This window comes from Vicia villosa, linkage group LG4, assembly GCF_029867415.1.
Source record: "Vicia villosa cultivar HV-30 ecotype Madison, WI linkage group LG4, Vvil1.0, whole genome shotgun sequence".
In the NCBI taxonomy this organism is placed as follows: Eukaryota; Viridiplantae; Streptophyta; class Magnoliopsida; order Fabales; family Fabaceae; genus Vicia; species Vicia villosa.
In genome coordinates, this window is record NC_081183.1 from 180,270,047 (window position 1) to 180,290,752 (window position 20,706).

The window sequence follows — 20,706 nt, forward strand, 5'->3', positions numbered from 1 at the left end:
TAGTCTTTCAGTAGAAACAATTCCTTATCGGCATTCGTCCAAATACAACACGTGCCAGAACCTTAAACACACTCATCGCCCACTACTCTCCGAGGTTGAGTAATCCCCAAAATCAAGTCACTAACTTTTTCATCACTCTGGATTAAGTCCACTTGAAAACAACTTGGTCCATATGTTTTGGTTCAAGAGCTCCTAAAGCCAAATACTTTCTCTGATTACGAGTTTGCCTTATCTTACCGACTTCCACATCTTACAACTTCCACGATGACTCTCCCTAACCATATGACCTTATACCGTTGGTGTGACAATACTTATAATAACCCACGCGACTTGACTAATGTAATAATCCTTTCTTAGTCGTACTTCAATCACGTAGTCCTCTAATGCCTTTCTTCTCTGAATCTGACACAAAGATGACTTCTTTGGTTTTGTTCCATAATGCAACATTTCTAACTGCTAAGGTGTAGTTACAAAACAAGAGATCATACTCTGTGCCTTGGACATCTCCCTTTGAAATTCCACGACACTCCCAAAACTTATGTGCCTCTACTTTTCCAAGTTCGGCATTTCTACGTTACTGAGGACCTACTAATACTCCTCTAGGTATATCCCACATTGAGCTAATCCAAAAATACGCTTTATCCACTCCAACATTGTTCACCAAGGTTATATAATAACCACACATTGTGTTGTCCAGGATACTCTATTCACACATATCTCATATCTCGGACACTCACGCACAAAAGTTTACCAATCTGATAGATTTAAAACATCCACAATGCAGGAACCTAAAATTCTAACGTGACCAAGACTACCCAAGGTCTCCTCATAGGCGTAGATTTAGAATCTAATCCATCTCATGGTCACCCGCTCGCATAACCCTGAATCATCGAGCGCAACATATGAATCCTTATCTCACCAACCTTATGAGAGTTTCAGGTTCGTGTCTCATGAGCGCCAAATCAGGATCCTACCTCGAGTTTCAGATCAACGCTGCCTCATAGTCGTGCTTCACTTTTTCTGAAGCTGCTCTCCAATAAACTATCTGAATTGCGCTCCCAAATGCAACGTTTCTAATGTCTTGAGTTTGACCATGATACAATAAATCATACTCCGCGCTTCTGCTTATTGATACTGACATTGCTTGCCTCTGAGAGTCTACAGATACTCTCCTAGACTCTTCACATATTGGCTAACTCAGAATACACTCTATCTATTCCAACATTGTTCACCAATGGTAGATGCTATCCAAACAATACGTCGGCCAAGAGATAACAACTTCACATAAGTCCCACCATTGGAATTCATGCACCCTCGCCACTTGCCACTTTAAGAAACAAGAACATCTACAAGGGATCATCTGACATCATCCACGCGGTTATGAACACTTAGCACCCCAATAAGCATAGTACTACAACTTGGTCTGTCCCACTATTGCCTGATAGTTAACTACTACCTAGTACGACACATGGGTCCTCGTAATGCCTACCTTAAGAGAATTCGAGTTCGCGTCTTACGAATACCAATCAGAAACTTGCCTTAAGCTCTGGGTCAACACTGTCCTACATCTGTCAGATCTCATGTACGATAGCAATACTGTGGCGTTATACCTGTCTGGTAGTACTAATCATGGTGGTCCCACTCCGGAGCCATGTAGTCACGCAACCTACTCTACAGCGTATAACGATTTTCACTCATATCCTATAGTCACGGTCGATAATGTTTGGACATGGATCTGTTAAGGTCATCGTTACTCAAAGCCTTTCAACCACACTCCTCAGAAAGCTAAAACCTAGGAGTGCTTCACGCTCCGGGTTCACTTACTAGGAACAATAAGCTAGATCAGAATGGATAAGATTTCGTTTCGAATTGTTATGTCATGCGCGTACTCACTTGCACAGTGCATGCATAAGAAATTCTATGAATAGCTCTTCGCATAGGAATACCAAGGTTCAAACAGTCAATACGACTTCAATCATCCTACGAATACTTCGGAATGACACTAGTTCCCATTCATCTAAATACCCAACACCAAGCGTAGTTATGTGGTATCTCTCGAGGTTAGACGAATCATAACTAGTACGAACCTTAGGCTACAACACATCTCAGTTTCACTTGCTTCAACTGTCGCCTAGCGTAGTTCTAGGACTCATTCACAGGTTAGCAAAAACGGGAGTATAGTAGCTCTTCCCCTAATCGGGTATCCAACTTTTTCCCAATTAGAGACTGGAATCTTTACTCTTCCAACAATTCTTTACTGGGTAATTCACACACAACTTACGGCTTACCGAAATGACTTGGAGTGAAACATCGCGTTCATCCAAGTACTGCCCACATTACAGTAACCAGGAGATTTGGACTACTTTGCTAAAATTCCCAAAAGTCTTACATCTGACAGGTTCTCAAAACATATCTGCCACTAGCATCGCGATCGGAAAACAAATTTCTAATAGCCCCAGACTTCATTCCATCTCAGAATTCCTAATTATAATCCTACTCAAGTTCTTCACGAAATTTACTCCAATACTATCTGGATCCAGATGAGGTCTCACTTCGTCCCATCGGATCTCAGAAACTCCCGACGTCTTAGATCCCTACCATGACAAGGTCGTCAACTACTTCGGCTCAAGTCGCTTAGGATCTTACGCGTCCTCGTGGTGGCTCCACCACGATATCATCTATCGCATATACAGCCAGTGAGCTGGCCAGGCTCAATGAGTGGATACTACGATAGTAAGAATCGGGCGAGCAACACACACATGTGAGGGAGAAGAGAATTGCTAGTGATGTCTCATGGCACGGACAAGAATCGACCTGCTATGATACCAACTGTAACACCCCGTACATATATGTCTAGAATAATATGCGGTGATGCTATAAATGGTACAAGAAACATACATAAGCGATAAAGACAAGAAATTAAAATCATACACAATTCAAATATCCAACTGAAAACGTATATGGTTGGCTTGTCTTCAACAATGCACAGCGGAAAAATAACGTTTGACTAGGTCTTCCTGCCAATTACTTGTCCACGGTCTTCAAGGCAGTCCATCAAGCAATCCATCTACTTCTAACCTGTTCCTGAAAATATTAAGAGGATTGGGGTGAGATTACTAAATCTCAGTGAGTTCCCCTATCTTACAGGTTCGCTCGGTTCTACAAGGTGCATGCAAACAAACAGACTCACCGAGAATCCAGGTTTCCTCACGGTCGGGTACAAGTACAAACAAGGATACACCACCATTGGAAGTCCCTTAACTATCCAATGAGGCGTTCAATTAAACAACAATTCACAATATGCAAACTCACATCCTTATGTGAGGAATCAAGGAGTTATACCCATCTGACTAGGCTACCTCTGCCACGTACCCTCGGTGAGTATCCAAGTACATATATGTCGAAAGACTTGCACAAGCACACCGCACGATGAATTCGGGTCATTCCTATATCATGTCATTTGTACATACTCGTCACATGTGAGTTAATTATGTTTCCATATAGGAATACCATATGTACTTGGATACTCACCGAGGGTACGTGGCAGAGGTAGCCTAGTCAGATGGGTATAACTCCTTGATTCCTCACATAAGGATGTGAGTTTGCATATTGTGAATTGTTCTTTAATTGAACGCCTCATTGGATAGTTAAGGGACTTCCAATGGTGGTGTATCCTTGTTTGTACTTGTACCTGACCGTGAGGAAACCTGGATTCTCGGTGAGTCTGTTTGTTTGCATGCACCTTGTAGAACCGAGCGAACCTGTAAGATAGGGAAACTCACTGAGATTTAGTAATCTCATCCCAATCCTCTTAATATTTTCAGGAACAGGTTAGAAGTAGATGGATTGCTTGATGGACTGCCTTGAAGACCGTGGACAAGTAATTGGCAGGAAGACCTAGTCAAACGTTATTTTTCCGTTGTGCATTGTTGAAGACAAGCCAACCATATACGTTTTCAGTTGGATATTTGAATTGTATATGATTTTAATTTCTTGTCTTTATCGCTTATGTATGTTTCATGTACCATTTATAGCATCACCGCATATTATTTTAGACATATATGTACGGGGTGTTACAACACTCATATAATTTTAAGCCAAAAAACGAGAAATTAAAGAATTTTTTAAATATTAAAAATAAATTCAAAAATTCAATGAATCCTAAATAATAATTATTGTTGTCATTAAAAACTATTATTCGATAGAAAAATGAAAAATCACAAAAATTGAGTATTATAAAAAATATTTAAATGTCATTTTGTGAAAAAAATTCGGATGAATTCGAACCTTGAATCGAGTTTTCCAAACTAGACAAAAACCAACATAAAATGCATGTTTATTTTAGAATTTTATTATTTAAATTGATATGATATGTTGTATTAACTTAGTTGATATTTAATTTATTTCAATATTGTTTATTAGTTTAACAGATTAAGTTTTTTAATTTGTTTCATTTCATAACGTAACCTTTAACTATCATTTAAATATTATAATGATTAATTACAATATATTCTTTATATATATATATATATATATATATATATATATATATATATATATATATATATATATATATATATATATATATATATATATATATATATATATATATATATATATATATATATATATATATATATATATATATATATATATATATGTGTCTTTCTAAAATACACCCACTTGATTTTATGAATTTCTGGTTTAGCCATATGCATCTTAGAGTGTATTTAATGAATTTTTAGTTATTATTTGCTATTATACTTCTTTTAAAAAATAAATATGTGTATTTTACAAACGCTTATAAGAGATACTAACTTACACCCACTTATTTTTAAAAGGAGTGTTTAGGTAACATTTCCCTAAGAGTTTACCAATTTTCTATTGAAAGCTTGTTAAGATACTCTTTCAAAAAACAAGTAGTGGTGTCACAAAAATAACCCACACACAAATATATATATATATATATATATATATATATATATATATATATATATATATATATATATATATATATATATATATATATATATATATATATATATATATATATATATATATATTTATTTATATAAAGGGATGGACCCAGAAAAGTTGTATAGTGGGGGCAATCAAATATTTTTTCAAACAATTTGTTAAATGGTATAAGAAAACAATTATAAATAATTATTTTAATTTATAAATATTTATTAGGGTTAATGAACTTTTTCGTCCCTTTAAATATTTCAAATTTTGTTTTTAGTCCCTCCAAAATTTTCCTTCAAGAAATCGTCCCTTCAAAATTTTTCTTCCGAACTATTGGTCCCTCACGTCAAATTTCGTAGTTAATCGGTGGCTAAAGTCGTAGCTAATCTCTAGCAAATGTGACGTTAGGGACCAATAGTTTAGGCAAAAAATTTTGAAGGGACGATTTCTTAAAGGAAAATTTTGGAGGGACTAAAAACGAAATCTGCAGTATTTAGAGGGACCAAAAAGTTCATTAACCCTATTTATTATATTGTTACTATAATATTCAATTTTATCAAAATTATAAGCACACATTCAAATATATATATTCCGTTATTTACTGTATATATTTATGGAAGGTTAATAATGTTTTGTACCCATAATATATTAATAATATGTATATGGGAGTATGTAACATTAATGAAGCTTTATTCAAAATTTTGTGGGGCACCAGCCCACAGACACGTTAACGCAGGTCCGTCCATATATATCTATCTATAATATAAGAAAGAAAATTGTTCTGGTTAATACACCATTACCCTTGCTTAATTGGGTGACAAATCTCACTTATGGGGGCATTTTAGGTCCAAAGTAACCATTTGTCAGACAATTAGATGGTATTAGTTACTTAATTGGTACTTTGGTACTCATTCATTGGCTGCTCACATTATTTTATATTTTTCTGCAACGTTCCAGTTGAAGACGAACCAGAAAAATGGAGCAAGTTCTCTCTGCAAAACAACTGCTCCCTCATGGTCTTCCCAATGAGATGCACTGTTTGCAGGTTCTCTTTCTTTCTTTCCTTGTCTTTCTTTCTTTCCTCTTCTCTTTCTTCACATTTCACTTCTCCCTCCTCTCTCCGGAGCAAACCCAACACACAAAACCTAGAACAGGTATCAATCTTTCTTTCCCCTTCTTTTACTTTGTTCTTCCTTTCGGTCTTCACTTCCAAATCGATTTTTTGGTTTTGTAGATTTTCATGGCTAGACCGTTTGAGCTGGTGAAGAACATTGATGATACGAAGGAGCTTTGGAAACTTGCTGTCCGTATCCATCACAGATGGACGGTTGTTAATAAGAACAAAGAACACTTTGAGTTGGTTGTCGTTGACAAAGATGTAAGCATCTCTTTCTATCCTTCTCTTTTTAGCCGTTGACGATGAAGTTCTACCTATGTCTAACTGGTTATCAAGTTGTTGAGTTTCTTCGTTTTCCCGTTTTTCCTCTCTTCGTATACATCCTTTTTTTTAACCTCCATTTTATTTTAATCACTGCTTTGAGTTGTTGGGTTCATATGACTGTACGGTTAGCCATTTGTATACAACATAATTTCTGTTATTTTTGTTGTTTCTGCTAACCCTATTTTACATCCTCTTGTGGTTTATTGTTGTAACTATCTTCAACTAACATCTTTCATCATATGTGTTTCCACAATTCATTAAATATTGCTCTTAAAATGTTTGGTTGTTCGTCTATCATGCAGGGTTGTGACATCCATGTCAAAGTTCCACATCCTTTTAAACAAACTTATGATGCACTGTTAACCGTTGACAACACCTACACCATTTCGAACTTCCAAGTCTCTCTGAATGATTTACTTTTCAAGCCTTCAGATCACAAGTTTATGTTGACATTTACTGGTGGTACATCTGTTACAGACAAGAATAAACATGATATTCCTGCAAAGCCACTTAAATTCACTTCTTTTACTGATCTCATCTCTGGGAATTGGAAAAAGGATGTCCTAATAGGTATGAACAGCTAAACTTCATTTACTTTATGTGCTCAACATATTTCTTATATTATTGTATTTTGTTATTTTTTTTCCCAGATGTCATTGGAATGGTCACAGAAATTGGTTATACACAACTTCAACAAGGGGGGAAGAAACAACAGATCAATCTATGTTTGAAAGATTTGTCGTAAATAGGCCTATTATTCTACTTCCTACTAATCTTTTCAAATTTGTCATACCAACATTCTAATATGCTTGTCTTTGTTTTTAGGGACAACAATTTGAATTGCACTTTGTGGGAAGGATATGCAGTGCAATTCCATGATTTTAGTAAGACAAGAAAGGATACTACTCCAATCATAATTGTTTTGCAATATGCAAAGGTCAAGGAAGAAGGTCTCACTTTCTTATACATTTACAACATATTTACCATACTATTTATTTGTATATTTACAATCATCTAACTAACTTTATTCTTCCATTTCAACATTAGGATTGTATCCATTGTCTGTTTCAAACACTTTCAACGTTACAAAGTTGCATCTCAATGCTGACTTACCTGAGATTAAAGATTTTATTGGAAGGTTTCTTTTTATCTCCCATTTCTCCAGTATGATTTTCATCAAAAGCCTGTATGCTTGATTTCTTATTATCTTTTTTTTAGCCTTCCCAAGTACACTGAATCAGGTTCTTCAAGCCAGGCTTTGAGTTTGCAGTCCCAAACTATGTCACAATACTCAAGTTCTTCTCAGCACACTCCTTATGACAAGCTTATGTATAAGGCAACTGTACATACTTTGGCTGATATTGTAAAACTCAAGGAGGTATCGACTACTTTGTAGCTCATTAATATTCCTTTTACATCACCAAAGTTGTTTCTGTAACTATCCTTTCAATTTCAGCTGGCTCAATGCGTGACGGTGGCAACGATCACCAAACTAAAAGCTGCTCAAGGTGGATGGTATTACCAAGCATGTCATGAGTGTCCTAGGACAGCCAAAGGATTGCTACCACCTTATGAATGTCCACTTGGCCACAAAACTGAGACTGCAATTTACAGGTGACATGATACTGCTTCTATGACTTCTTCATTTTCTTCCAGGACTGTATACTCACCATCTCAATGTAAAACAGGTATAAAATTTTAATTGAGGTTTTTAATGCTGGAACAAAAGCTACCTTTGTGATATGGGACCGTGAAGCTTTTCAACTGTTGAAGGTCACTGCTGCTCAGATGCGCACTGACTTGATTGAGGTTTTATCATACCATTTTATATGCCAATTTTTTATTCATTCAGCCTATCTTTCTGAAACTCTTTATTCACTTATTTATTTGTTATCAAAGGCTGGTGTTACCGACCCTCTTGATTTCCCTGTGGCACTTGATGCATTAGTTGGAAAGACCATGGTTTTCAAAGTCAAATGGCAACCTGACTGGGAAAATGGATCTGTTATGTCTATACTTGAGGATGACATTGTTAAACGGGATATACTACGTTCATTTGGCCAGGAATTGGTACGTGTGTTATGCTGCTTTATAAGATTCAAATATAAACATTGTAAATGTATACACTTCTAGCATTTGACTTTTCTTTATTAGCCTGATTCACAGATGATGACCACTCCTACTCTAACACAGGTGTGTTTAACATAGCCTTTTTATATTATAGATTTCTCACTTATGTTTAATTCTTATTTGTTTGAATACTACACTGATTTTTTCTTTTATCTTATTTAAGAACAATGAGAGTGTTGCTGAAGCTTCCCAATTGGACGATTGGGACATCATTCCGGTATTAACCATTCCAAAGATGTTTTGTTTACGTAATATTTATAAGAGTCCGTTCTTTAATATGTATACATTTGTGTGAAAAATTCTTCTTATCAGGAAACCGATATTACGTCTAATACATTGCCGGAACCGCTTACACCCACTTCAGCAGCCAAACGGATTGCTCCTCATGAATCACAAGATATTATTACTCTTTCATCTCAGACATCTGAAGGACAACAGTCTTCAACAAAAATGAAAAAACATATCAAGCTGGAGAATTAGATTGCTTTCCATGAATATTTTGAATTGAACTTCTTTTGTAATATGACTAAGTAACCTCTTCTGATGTTTTCAGTTACCACAAAACACATGACTACTTTTCAGTCTAGACAATGGTTTTTAAATATTATACATTTTGCTTATTGTTGTTGAGCTAATTTCTAATCTTTATTACCATGTCCCTATAACCAGCTCCTATCTCATTCTGCTCTTTATAATGTCCATTTAATTTCACTTATAATGAATTATTGTTTTTACAAAACCCAAATGTTGCTGATTATAATATAAATCTAATTTCATCAAGGTTCTCAAGAAGTTAGAATAACTATATCATCGAATTTTTTCAACTTCATCTAATAAGTCAATAACATTACTTTTAATCTGAATAAAATAAGCAAAGTAATTCCACTTCTCTTTTCCTGGTGTTACACACTTTAATCTAATAACCCAATAGTAATACTCTTTTTCCGCTAAACAATAAAATCTGATAATATATATATCCTTTTTTATGTTGATCCCCACAATTTAGCATTTTCTTTCCACTTCTCTTTTTCTCGTCTTACACACTTCAGTCTAATAAGTCAATAGTAATACTCTTTTTCAATTAAACTATACCATTTGATAATAAATATATGATTAGAAATCTGGATACCCAAGATTTTGTATATCACACTACAATGTAGATAATCATTTTTTTATTACTTTTCCAAAGGTACACGTCAGGAAATGCAACTCTACAGCCTGTGCACCCGGCCCCTCACCAAAAAACCGTACTTCTCACCCTAATCGGTGCTGCATATACCAAAGCTCATGAGTGCATGTACTCTTTGTGTTCCCAATGCAGCTTTCTTTAGTCATATAGCCACTTCTAACTAATAGAACCTGGCCCCACAATACTCTATTGCATTATTACAACTTCTTTTATGCAGAGAGTTTGTACCTTTTTTATCTTTTTCCAAATTTTGTTGTCACACTTTTTCCTTATTCCAAATGCCACCTTTAAAATGTCAACTGTATCATTTCTTTTTGGTTTGCCCGCCTCTCTACCCCACAAACCAAATAACTTTGTTTTCAAAAATTTAAATTTCATCTTTCATTCTTTCAATAAACCGCCAAAACACAAAACAACACACAAACTGAAATATTTTCATCTTTCATCAATCCAACTTAAACAACACCTTGGCTTCAACTATGTCAACAACTATGCAATAGAAACAAATATCTTCTGCCGATTTTCATTGCCAGTTGGAAACAATCTATGCAAAAGAAACAAATAGCTTTCTGGGATTAAATGGAACCTCCACATTTTACCAATGAACAAACCCCAGCTTTCCTGGCTAGGAAAAGAAGAAGACTCACCTTGAACACAAAGAAAAACATATCTGGCATTGTTAGTTCCTCTCAATCGTCTCATCAACATCTCACACCCCTTCCAAATTTGCTAACGTACCAAAATATTAACACTACACCAACTACCTCAACCCAACACCAATTTCCTGTTTCAACTACCCCTCACATAGCAAACATCCTTCCATTTGACTATGCCAATAAGGAAAATGTATCCCCATATTTCAGGCAATTTCAATCAACTACTCCCATTCCAACGATGTCATCCACGGAACATGCACCTTTACACACAAATGGATCGAAATTCGCTCATACAGCTTCTTCTAGCCGTCACTTGAAAAACAGAAACAATGCAAAGACACCATTCTTTACTCTTCCACTTAGACAAAATCTTATAAACAGCTTCAATAAAACCACTCCTACTCATAAAGCTACTGTAAATGCCAATACCAATCTCCACACAACACCGCAAATAATGCAGCCCCGTGCCGCACATTCTCAGTTTTATACAACATTGGCTGCTGCTGATTACTCAAGCGAAGATTCTTCCAGCCAATCTGAGGAGGACAATGCTATGGATGCCAATTCTGATTCAGATGGAGATCAAGATCAACCCGCGGTTCCTTTAGTAAATTGCCATGATGAAGGTCCTTTTTTTTTTAACACCTATCCTTATATTGTTCATCTTAATTTGTATAATCTGCCAGTTTTTATTAACAAGTTACCCTATTTGACAAATATAGTATACTCTGATATTGGAGATCCTGTATGGGAGTGCAAACACTGTGATGCCTATATGTGGTATCAGGAACGTAAAGGGAAGTCAAGACATACAACAATCCCAAATTTCAGTTTATGCTGTAAGGGAGGCAAGATTGTTGTCCCATTATTGGTAACACCACCACCACTTCTTAACACTCTTCTCTTTGATCCCAATATGAAAGATGCAAACAATTTCCAAAACAACATACGAACCTACAACGCAATGTTTTCATTTACATCCCCTGGAATGAAGTTTGACACTTCTATCAATGAAGGCGGAGGTCCTCCAACATTAAGATTGCATGGACAAACTTGCCACCGAATCGGCAGCTTGCTTCCTGAACAAGGAGAAATACCAAAATATGCTCAACTGTATATATTTGATACGGACAATGAAATTGACAACAGAATCAAATGTTTCAAGTTTGTCCATTCGCTTCTCTCATTATTTTTCTTTGCATTGCACTTTCTTTTTAGAGATTAACATCCTATATTTATCATGATAGGGACAGCAAGAATGTTGACAGGTCTATTGTTACTAAGTTGAAGTTGATGTTAGATGAATATAATCCTCATGCCAAAGCTTTTAGAATGGCAAGGGATATGATTAAACAGACAGGTTTCCAAGATATCAAACTGAAACTTATTTCAGAACGATCTTCAGATGGTCGTGTCTATAACCATCCAACCGTATCGGAGGTTGCTGCTCTTATTGTGGGTGATGTCGACACCGCATCTAAGAGAGACATTATTGTTCAACACCGTGACGGTCATCTACAAAGGATAGATGAGTTTCATTCAGCCTATCTAGCCTATCAATATCCAATGATATTCGCATATGGAGAAGATGGATACAGGGATAATATACTGCACAAGTATAAACATGAAAAAGAAGTGACAAAGCAAAATCGTCAAACAATCAAAGATTGGTTATGTTTCCGATTGCATGAACGCAAAAATGAGGCAAGGACACTACTTCATTCAAGGAGACTATTTCAACAGTTTTTAGTCGATGGATATACAATGATGGAATCAGAACGACTTAACTGGCTGAGAAAAAATCAATCCAAGCTAAGAGTTGGGAAATATACCAAGCTTAGTGAACAATCTGAAAGCACCACACAACAACCACATTCTAAAACTGGAAGAAGAATTGTCTTACCATCCTCATTTGTAGGCAGCAAGAGATACATGGATCAATTGTATTTCGATGGAATGGCTATTTCCAGTGCTATTGGCTTCCCTGATTTATTTTTAACTTTTACCTGCAATCCTAAATGGCCTGAGATTACACGTCACCTATCCATGAGGAATTTAACCCCAACTGATCGCCCCGACATAGTTTCAAAGGTCTTCAAGATGAAGTTTGACGAGCTAATGGTTGATTTAACAAAGCGGCATGTTCTTGGAAAAGTCCTGGCCTGTAAGTTTTTTAATCCATCTGATATCTTTTTTTTATAGAATACAACTTCGCAATGTATAAACATTAATCTAATATTCAACTGCTTTATTAATTTTCAGACATCTACACTATAGAATTCCAAAAAAGGGGATTGCCACATGCTCATATTCTCCTATTTTTACATCCACTAAGCAAGTATCCCACTCCACCAGATATTGACAACATAATTTCAGCGGAAATCCCCGATCCACAACTGCATCCTAGGTTGTACCATTTAGTTAAGACACAAATGATGCATGGACCATGTGGTCTTGCACGACCAAAATGTCCATGCATGAAACATGGAAAATGTTCTAAGTTTTTCCCTAAAAAGTTCAATGAAACTACCATTGTTGATCATGAAGGTTATCCAGTTTACAGGAGAAGTTCACAAACTTTTACTGTTGTTAAAAATGGTATAACCTTGGACAACAGGTCCGTCGTTCCGTATAATACCAGGTTACTCCTTAAATATCAAGCTCACATCAACATGGAGTGGTGTAACCAGAGCACCTCAATCAAATACCTGTTCAAGTATATACACAAGGGATACGATCGTATCACAGCATCTGTTTCGCGATCACGAACTTCATCCAATAATGGTGAGAAGGTAATTGATGAAATTAAAGAATACCTTGATTGTAGATACGTATCACCAGCTGAAGCATGTTGGCGGCTTTTTTCTTACAAGATTCATGGAAGGAAACCCGCTGTTGAGCGTATGTTCTATCATCTAATCGGTGAAAAGCCGTTGTACTACACTGATTTTGAAAGAATGGAAAATGTTTTAGAAAAAGCAAGTATAACAGAATCCATGTTTACTTCGTGGTTACTTGCAAATGCTCAGTTTGAAGATGCAGCACAGTTGACATATGGCCAATTTGTTTCTAAGTTTGTATATGTGAAAAAAACACGCTCATGGAAACCAAGGAAAAAAGGTTTTACAATTGGAAGGCTCATTTGGGTTCCACCAACCACCGGGGAACTCTATTATCTGAGGATGATGCTAACCGTTGTGAGAGGACCAAAAACTTATGAAGACATTCGCAAGATCGGAGAGAAACAATACGACTCATTTAGGGACGCATGCTTTGCAATGGGATTTCTGGAAGATGATCGAGAATATATAGGTGCTATTAAAGAGGCCAGCCAATGGGGATCTGGACATTTCTTGCGCAAATTATTTATTGTTATGCTTCTTTCTGGGACTGTAAACAGGCCCGCATATGTGTGGAACAAAACATGGGAACTCCTATCGGATGGAATCTTGCACGCCCAAAGAATTTTGGCATCAAACAAAGGTGCATGATATAAGTTTCTCAAAACTGTTATTCAATAAAAACTGCTTACAATATATTAATGAATGGTTCTTTTAAGCAGCTTTGGTGCTGACAGCGGAACAAACAAAGACTTTGACATTAATTGAAATCGAAAAATTGCTGCAAGCAAATCGCAGGAGTCTTAAAGATTTCAAGCCTATCCCATATCCAGACGAGTATGTACTGCAACAATTGGGAAATCGATTGATCTACGAAGAAAGAAATTATGACGTCGATCTTATGAAGTCTGAATTCGATCAACTTTTCAGTGCTCTAACAGGTATTTTCGATTATAATTTAACATTACATTTTAAATAAATTTAAGATATACCTACGGCTACCTAATTCAATCTTATATTCTTCAAGATGAGCAAAGGAATATTTTTGACAAGATAATGTTTGCTGTTAACAAACAAAAGGGGGGTGTATTTTTCTTGCATGGTTACGGAGGCACCGGTAAAACATACATGTGGAGAACACTTGCGACTGCATTGCGTTCTAAACATCGGATTGTTTTAACAGTAGCTTCAAGTGGAATAGCATCATTGTTGTTGCCTGGGGGCAGAACAGCTCATTCTAAGTTTAAATTGCCTGTGCCCACATTGGAAAACTCGACGTGCAAAATTGAATATAATGATGAGTACGGACAATTACTTCGAGAAACCGATTTGATCATTTGGGATGAAGCCCCCATGGCAAGCAAATTTTGTTTTGAAGCACTTGACAAAACCTTAAAGGATGTTATGAGTACCGGTAGCAATTCTACACTAATTTTTGGTGGAAAGGTGGTGGTATTTGGTGGAGATTTCAGACAAATCTTGCCTGTTATTCCCAGGGGTAGTAGATCCGATATTGTTCATGCTACTATAAATGCGTCGTATATATGGCACTCATGTCAGGTTTTGACTTTAACCAAAAACATGCGATTGAAGGGAGGCAGAACTGATGAAGAAAAGAAGGAAATTGATCAATTTTCGAAATGGCTTTTAAAATTGGGAGAAGGCCGACTTTCTGAGCCTAACGATGGCGATGCTGAAATTGATATTCCGCGTGAAATCTTGATAGAACAGTTTGATGATCCCATTGTTGCCATTGTTGACAGTACATACCCTGCTTTCTTGGATAACTTTAGATCTTTCGATTACTTGAAAAGTCGGGCTATATTAGCATCAACAATTGAAGTTGTTGAACAAGTTAATAATCATGTTCTAAACATGATGCCAGGTATTATTTTAATCCTTACGTAATTAATTTCTACATTTCAACTGACTATAGTTATATATTTATGTTCTATTTTCTCTATAGGGGAATCCAAAGAATATTACAGTTCTAATTCTGTTGATCGTTCCGAAATTCATGATAACGGCATTATGGCAGTTCTTACGCCTGAGTTTTTGAGTTCCCTACGAACATCTGGATTGCCCAGTCATATCATAACATTAAAGGTTGGAACCCCGATAATGCTTATGAGAAATATTGATCAATCGGAGGGTTTGTGTAATGGGACTAGATTGATAGTCACAAAAATGGCAAACCATGTTTTGGAAGCAAAAATTATGGGTGGTAAAGGCCATGGGAAAATAACCTATATACCAAGAATGGATATGTCTCCATCACAGTCACCTTGGCCTTTCAAATTGAATAGAAGACAATTTCCAATCATTGTTTCCTATGCAATGACCATCAATAAATCGCAAGGACAATCACTCGATTGGGTAGGACTTTATATACCAAAGGATCTTTTTAGCCATGGCCAACTATATGTGGCCATTTCAAGGGTAACAACCAAAAAAGGGATCAAAATTTTGGTGCATGATGATGATAAAAAACCAAGGTCTACAACAACAAATGTTGTCTACAAAGAAGTCTTCGCAAACGTTTAAATGGTAAATACATCATTTAACTTTCTATGGGTGTCTACATTGTTACATTCAATTCAATAAGTTGACTCAATTATAAGATTTATAATTCAACTTCTACATTCTGTTTCAGGTTATGAATGTTGAACACAAGTAACCTATCATCTTAGCTATACTTCAATTTAGCACTTTTGTTACATATGTTCAAATTGGAAATGCAGTACTCTTTTGTTACATATGTTGTAATTATATTTAACTCCTCATATGACAATTTTATAACTTTTATTGTTACATATATGTTTTTATCTTTGATATATGTTTCATCTTTACAATATGAGGTCAATAATGCCTTTTTAACCTTAATCACAATAAAAGTTATGCCACACAATGCCACCTCAAAATGTTGTCAATAGAAACTTTACTATATAATAACTATTGAGATACCATTCAATAAGAATAATAACAACCATTTCTTAATATTCACCGCTGCTTCAATACAAAATCCCAGTCTTTTTCATGACTTCTATTGCCAACCAACCTACTTAATTAACCACTTACTATAACTTACATAGTTCCATTACATGACAGTGATAACTATTACAAAAAACACTGCCTCAACTTTTTTACCCAACCAACTCAAAATATGTCTTCATAATAAATATCTTACACACTATTAAACGTACTACAAACTTCTTAAGATCTTAAGCCTGGATTCAGCGATTCAACAAGGTGACAACCAATCTTGTAGCTGGAGGATCACGCAGCTTAAAGGACAGTCTATCAGCCCTTTTCAGTTGTTTCTCCCGGGCAAACTCATACCAACCATGCCCTATATACTTCTCAACACAGTATTTTCTTTCAGCAACATGGATTTCACACTCATAGTTTTGTCCTGTTTTTGCATCAACCAACACAATAGGCCTTTCGATCAATTGGCACCTACGTATAACATTCTGCGGAATTTGCTGCACAATAAAAAATTATTAACACATAGGTACATATAACAGATTTATATTTCGAATATTTTTATTACTTACAAACACATTCTTTCTAACAGTCTTTCCAGATTTAATTTTCTTCTTCCATACGAAATACGTTGCCGTGTCACGAATTTCTTCTTCACTTGAATCATCATCCGAACTGAAATTCCATTTTACCGTATAACAAACTTTAAACCGTTTATTTTAATAAATCTAAACATCTTCACCATCCACATTTCATAAACACTACATAATCCACATTTCATAAACACTACATAACACAATACCTTGCATGCAGCACCCCATTAACAACACCTGCATCGACTTTTTCAGAACTTTCACCCAGATCAATATTTTTTCCCTTCACATCTCTAGGTCCTTGAGCTTTCTCAGCTTCTTCCAAACCACAATCATTCTGTTGAACAGTACCACCGTCAACGGCGGATGAAACCTCTCTTTCTTTGCTGGCATTCATAACAGCAATCTCCTTTGCCTCCATAGCTAGCCGACGCTCTTCCATGTCTGCCCGAATTGCCTTCTCTATTGACATACGTCTCCATGCTGTTTCCGCTTGCAATTCTTGCAGAGTTCTGAAAAAACAAACCAACAACATTATAGATTTGTTCGTCAAAGCAATACTTAAGGAAATTACATTTAAGAAACAGATTATGAAAAGGAAAAACTATTTCTTTCCTTTCAACTGGAAACGCAAACGAATTCAATGGAGTCTTGCTTGACATTTCTGCAAACTACACAGTAGGATGTGACTTGATGTTGCGTAAGGAGCTTGGTAAATCTGTGGCAAATCTAACAGCAGCTCTACCTACTTTATACACAGAGATGTGAAACTTTTCCCCTCAACTTGTAGTACACCGTTAAATTGGGCCTCTGGCCCACGATTTCTACATTAGCCAGTTCTGTTGCTAAGTTTTTAATTTTGTAATTTATCATTTAATTCTCATTCTGTATTTTTATCTTTGATGTGTTCATTGGCCTTTTCCCGAAATCTTGGTTAATATTTATCATCTATTAGCATGCTTGGTTAATATTTTTTTATTTTTAAATTATTTTCAGATATTGTATTTTCATCTTTGATGTGTTCATTGGCCTTTTCCCGAAATCTATAATCAATATAATCTAACAAATATGCTAAGTTTGTTTCATCTTTTTTGGCTACATTGGGCCTTGGCCCAATTCTATGAATACAAACTAAACTTATTTGTTACACCTTCAAAACCATTATTTAATTCAATGTTGAAAACATAGATTACCATTTCTAATTAGAAAACTAAACAAACTTCTCCAGTTATCCTCCTATATTTAACCATTTAACACTTATTTTCAAAATCATTGTTATTTCCAACTATCGCTATCCTCCTTTATTTAGCCATTTAACAGTTATTTTCAAAATCATTGTTATTTCCATCTATTGTTGTTTTATATGCAACCTTATGAACTACAATTTCATTCCAGGAACATGTACTTATCAGCCAAAATAACTTCTTACTTCTAAATATTTAACACTTATTTTCAAAATAATTGTTACTTCTAAAAATTTTAACATGTACTTATTTTAAAAATAATTGTTATTTCTATGTATGTAAACTTCACAAAAATAAATTAATACATTACCAACAACACACATATCCTAGGCAGAAAATTATTTTACGGTATAATCATACGAAAAGTGTAATATCCAACTTATGGCAATGTATATATACCAAAAAAAATCCCACAGCATTCAACTAGCACTCCAGTGCTATATCAAAAATATTAATATATATATCACAAACACCCATTGATATAATTAAACTACTATAATTACCAGTGCCAAAGTGCAGATAATATCAACTTACGTTGTCCATACATGTTTTACAACAAAATTTAATAAAACTTACTTAGACATCCACAAAAGTCACACCATTCTAAACCAAAAGACACATAACAAACATCAAATTCTTCATTCATTCCCACGATCAACACTGACCAATATTTCTTCGACAGGGGGGTACCTAATGGTGAAACGCAGAATATCACCTTTCTTGAAGATCCTGCTTTTCCCATATTCATACCACCCGCTGCAAAGAAACATTTCGTTCACATTATCTCTCTTCTTAAGAACGCATTTGTAGCCCTTGCATTGATCGGTGTCATATAGGCCGATGGCAGTCCTGCCTTCCAGTTCACATCCAGTAATTACATCAGAAGGAATTTGCTACAAATTTAATATAAATTACTCGAGTTAACAAAAAGCATTCATTAAGTATCTTGATTTAAATCCATGAAAATGGGACAGGCTTACTGAATAACTTACAAGAACTTGTCTGCCCATTGCCCTTGGTTTTGAAACCACCTTTATCCAGGTTTTTTCTTTTTCGATGACAACAACCTCATCAGCTCTCCTGTTAAACAAATAAACACTTCAATCTATAAAACTATACCAGAATATACTACTAAAAAAATGACACTTCTATTAATATTGAACAATTTTTTATGATTTCTCTTCTATATATAGAACATAAATTAATATATTTACCCTTCTTCAGCTGTATCCTCTACCATAATTGCTTTTCCCTTCCAATCGGAACTCCTTTCTTTTCCATCGACCTCCTCCCTGCATCCAGAAAACCAACAATAAAACTTTGTAAATATTTTTTCAACTTTAATGACTAAATCATTGCCATTATTTGTTATGTAATTGTTATGGTCTGTCGCAAAGATGAATCATAAATTTTTCTAACTACCAAATACCAAGTTTTACCTTCCTTTAACACCTGAACTTTGTCCTTTCTGAATCTTTCGGAGCTTCTTGCGATCATCACTTTCATTGCCGAGGTTGTCATCCCTGCATCCCGAGGAACAGCCTTAGAACATGTATCAAGCTTAATATAATAGTTACAACATCAGTAACAGGAGTTAAAACGACTGTAATTCCATGTCACAGCTTCTTATCAACTGAGAGTATCTAATTAGCATTTATGAGAGTATGTTTTTAATAAATCTGTGAAAATGTTTTTGGTGAAAATCTTTATTCCATCTGTCTTATAAACATTTTAAGTAATTTCACATAACTTATGCAAAAATCTAAAGCCTACAGATTAACAACTATAGGTTACATGCATCAAAACATGTCTACATTTTTACCTTTTATATGATAACAGACAAGGAAACCAAGAAGTTAATAACACAAAACATTTCTACATTATACCTCTCTGAGTCTGAAGATAGTTCAATAACAGTTCGTCGTTCCGCATGCCCTTCGGTATTTCCAGATCGATATCCGCCCACCCCGGAATTGAGAGCTTGCCAAGCGGCCTTCCATTTAACTGCAGATCGTCTTTTCTCAAGAGCACCCATAATCACCCCAAAATGTGCTGAACGTTTCCACATGCATCCCCTCCATTTTCTACGGTTGGGTCTTTCCCAACCACTCCTCCATTTCTCAACAACGTTAAACAACTCCAGCACTCGCCGAATCTCGGCCTCCCTACTCAGTCTTTCCCAGTTATTTTCCCTCGCAAGTTGCTCTTCGTTTCTGATTTTGCAAAGACGACAAATTATACTTATTAACAAGAACAGCGAACATGCAACTGATAAAAGAATGAAACATGCAACTTACCGGTCTGGAATATCGAAGCGCGAAGAAGACGCCATTGCTCTGATATTGTGTTTCTTGCAGTGTCGCAAAGCTGTTCCTTACCGCCGAATGGAAAACCCTAACTTGGTATTTGGAAATAATGCCTTTTAACTTAGAAAACTAACATTAATACATACATTCAGATTCGGATGTTTCTATACGTACAGTCAGATTCAGATGTTTCTATGTTGGGCCAACTAATGCTATTTTTTTACCTAAAGTGGATTTCGTTGGGCCCTTTTTCTATTGCACTTCCTTTGTCCTTTTTAGAAAAAAAAAAGATGGCAAGTACATTAGTTTGATGGATAATTTGTCATTTTGTGAATGCTTTTTTGGCCAACTCTATCT

General features: G+C 35.6%; 2 protein-coding genes across 2 annotated transcripts; both read left to right on the forward strand.

Annotated features, from left to right (window-relative positions):
* Nucleotides 1-6,702: 6,702 nt before the first annotated feature.
* LOC131598426 (uncharacterized) lies at nucleotides 6,703-9,016 on the forward strand. Its single transcript, XM_058871027.1, has 11 exons — nucleotides 6,703-6,976; nucleotides 7,057-7,147; nucleotides 7,232-7,356; nucleotides 7,454-7,544; nucleotides 7,625-7,784; nucleotides 7,863-8,020; nucleotides 8,095-8,215; nucleotides 8,306-8,476; nucleotides 8,561-8,599; nucleotides 8,700-8,753; nucleotides 8,849-9,016. The coding sequence occupies exons 1-11, from the start codon at nucleotides 6,703-6,705 to the stop codon at nucleotides 9,014-9,016; spliced, it is 1,452 nt and encodes a 483-aa protein (XP_058727010.1).
* Nucleotides 9,017-10,304: 1,288 nt separating this feature from the next.
* On the forward strand, nucleotides 10,305-15,765 carry LOC131598427 (uncharacterized). Its single transcript, XM_058871028.1, has 6 exons — nucleotides 10,305-11,545; nucleotides 11,629-12,545; nucleotides 12,644-13,864; nucleotides 13,944-14,150; nucleotides 14,249-15,106; nucleotides 15,188-15,765. Exons 1-6 carry the CDS (start codon nucleotides 10,305-10,307, stop codon nucleotides 15,763-15,765), a joined length of 5,022 nt encoding a protein of 1,673 aa, XP_058727011.1.
* Nucleotides 15,766-20,706: the final 4,941 nt, after the last annotated feature.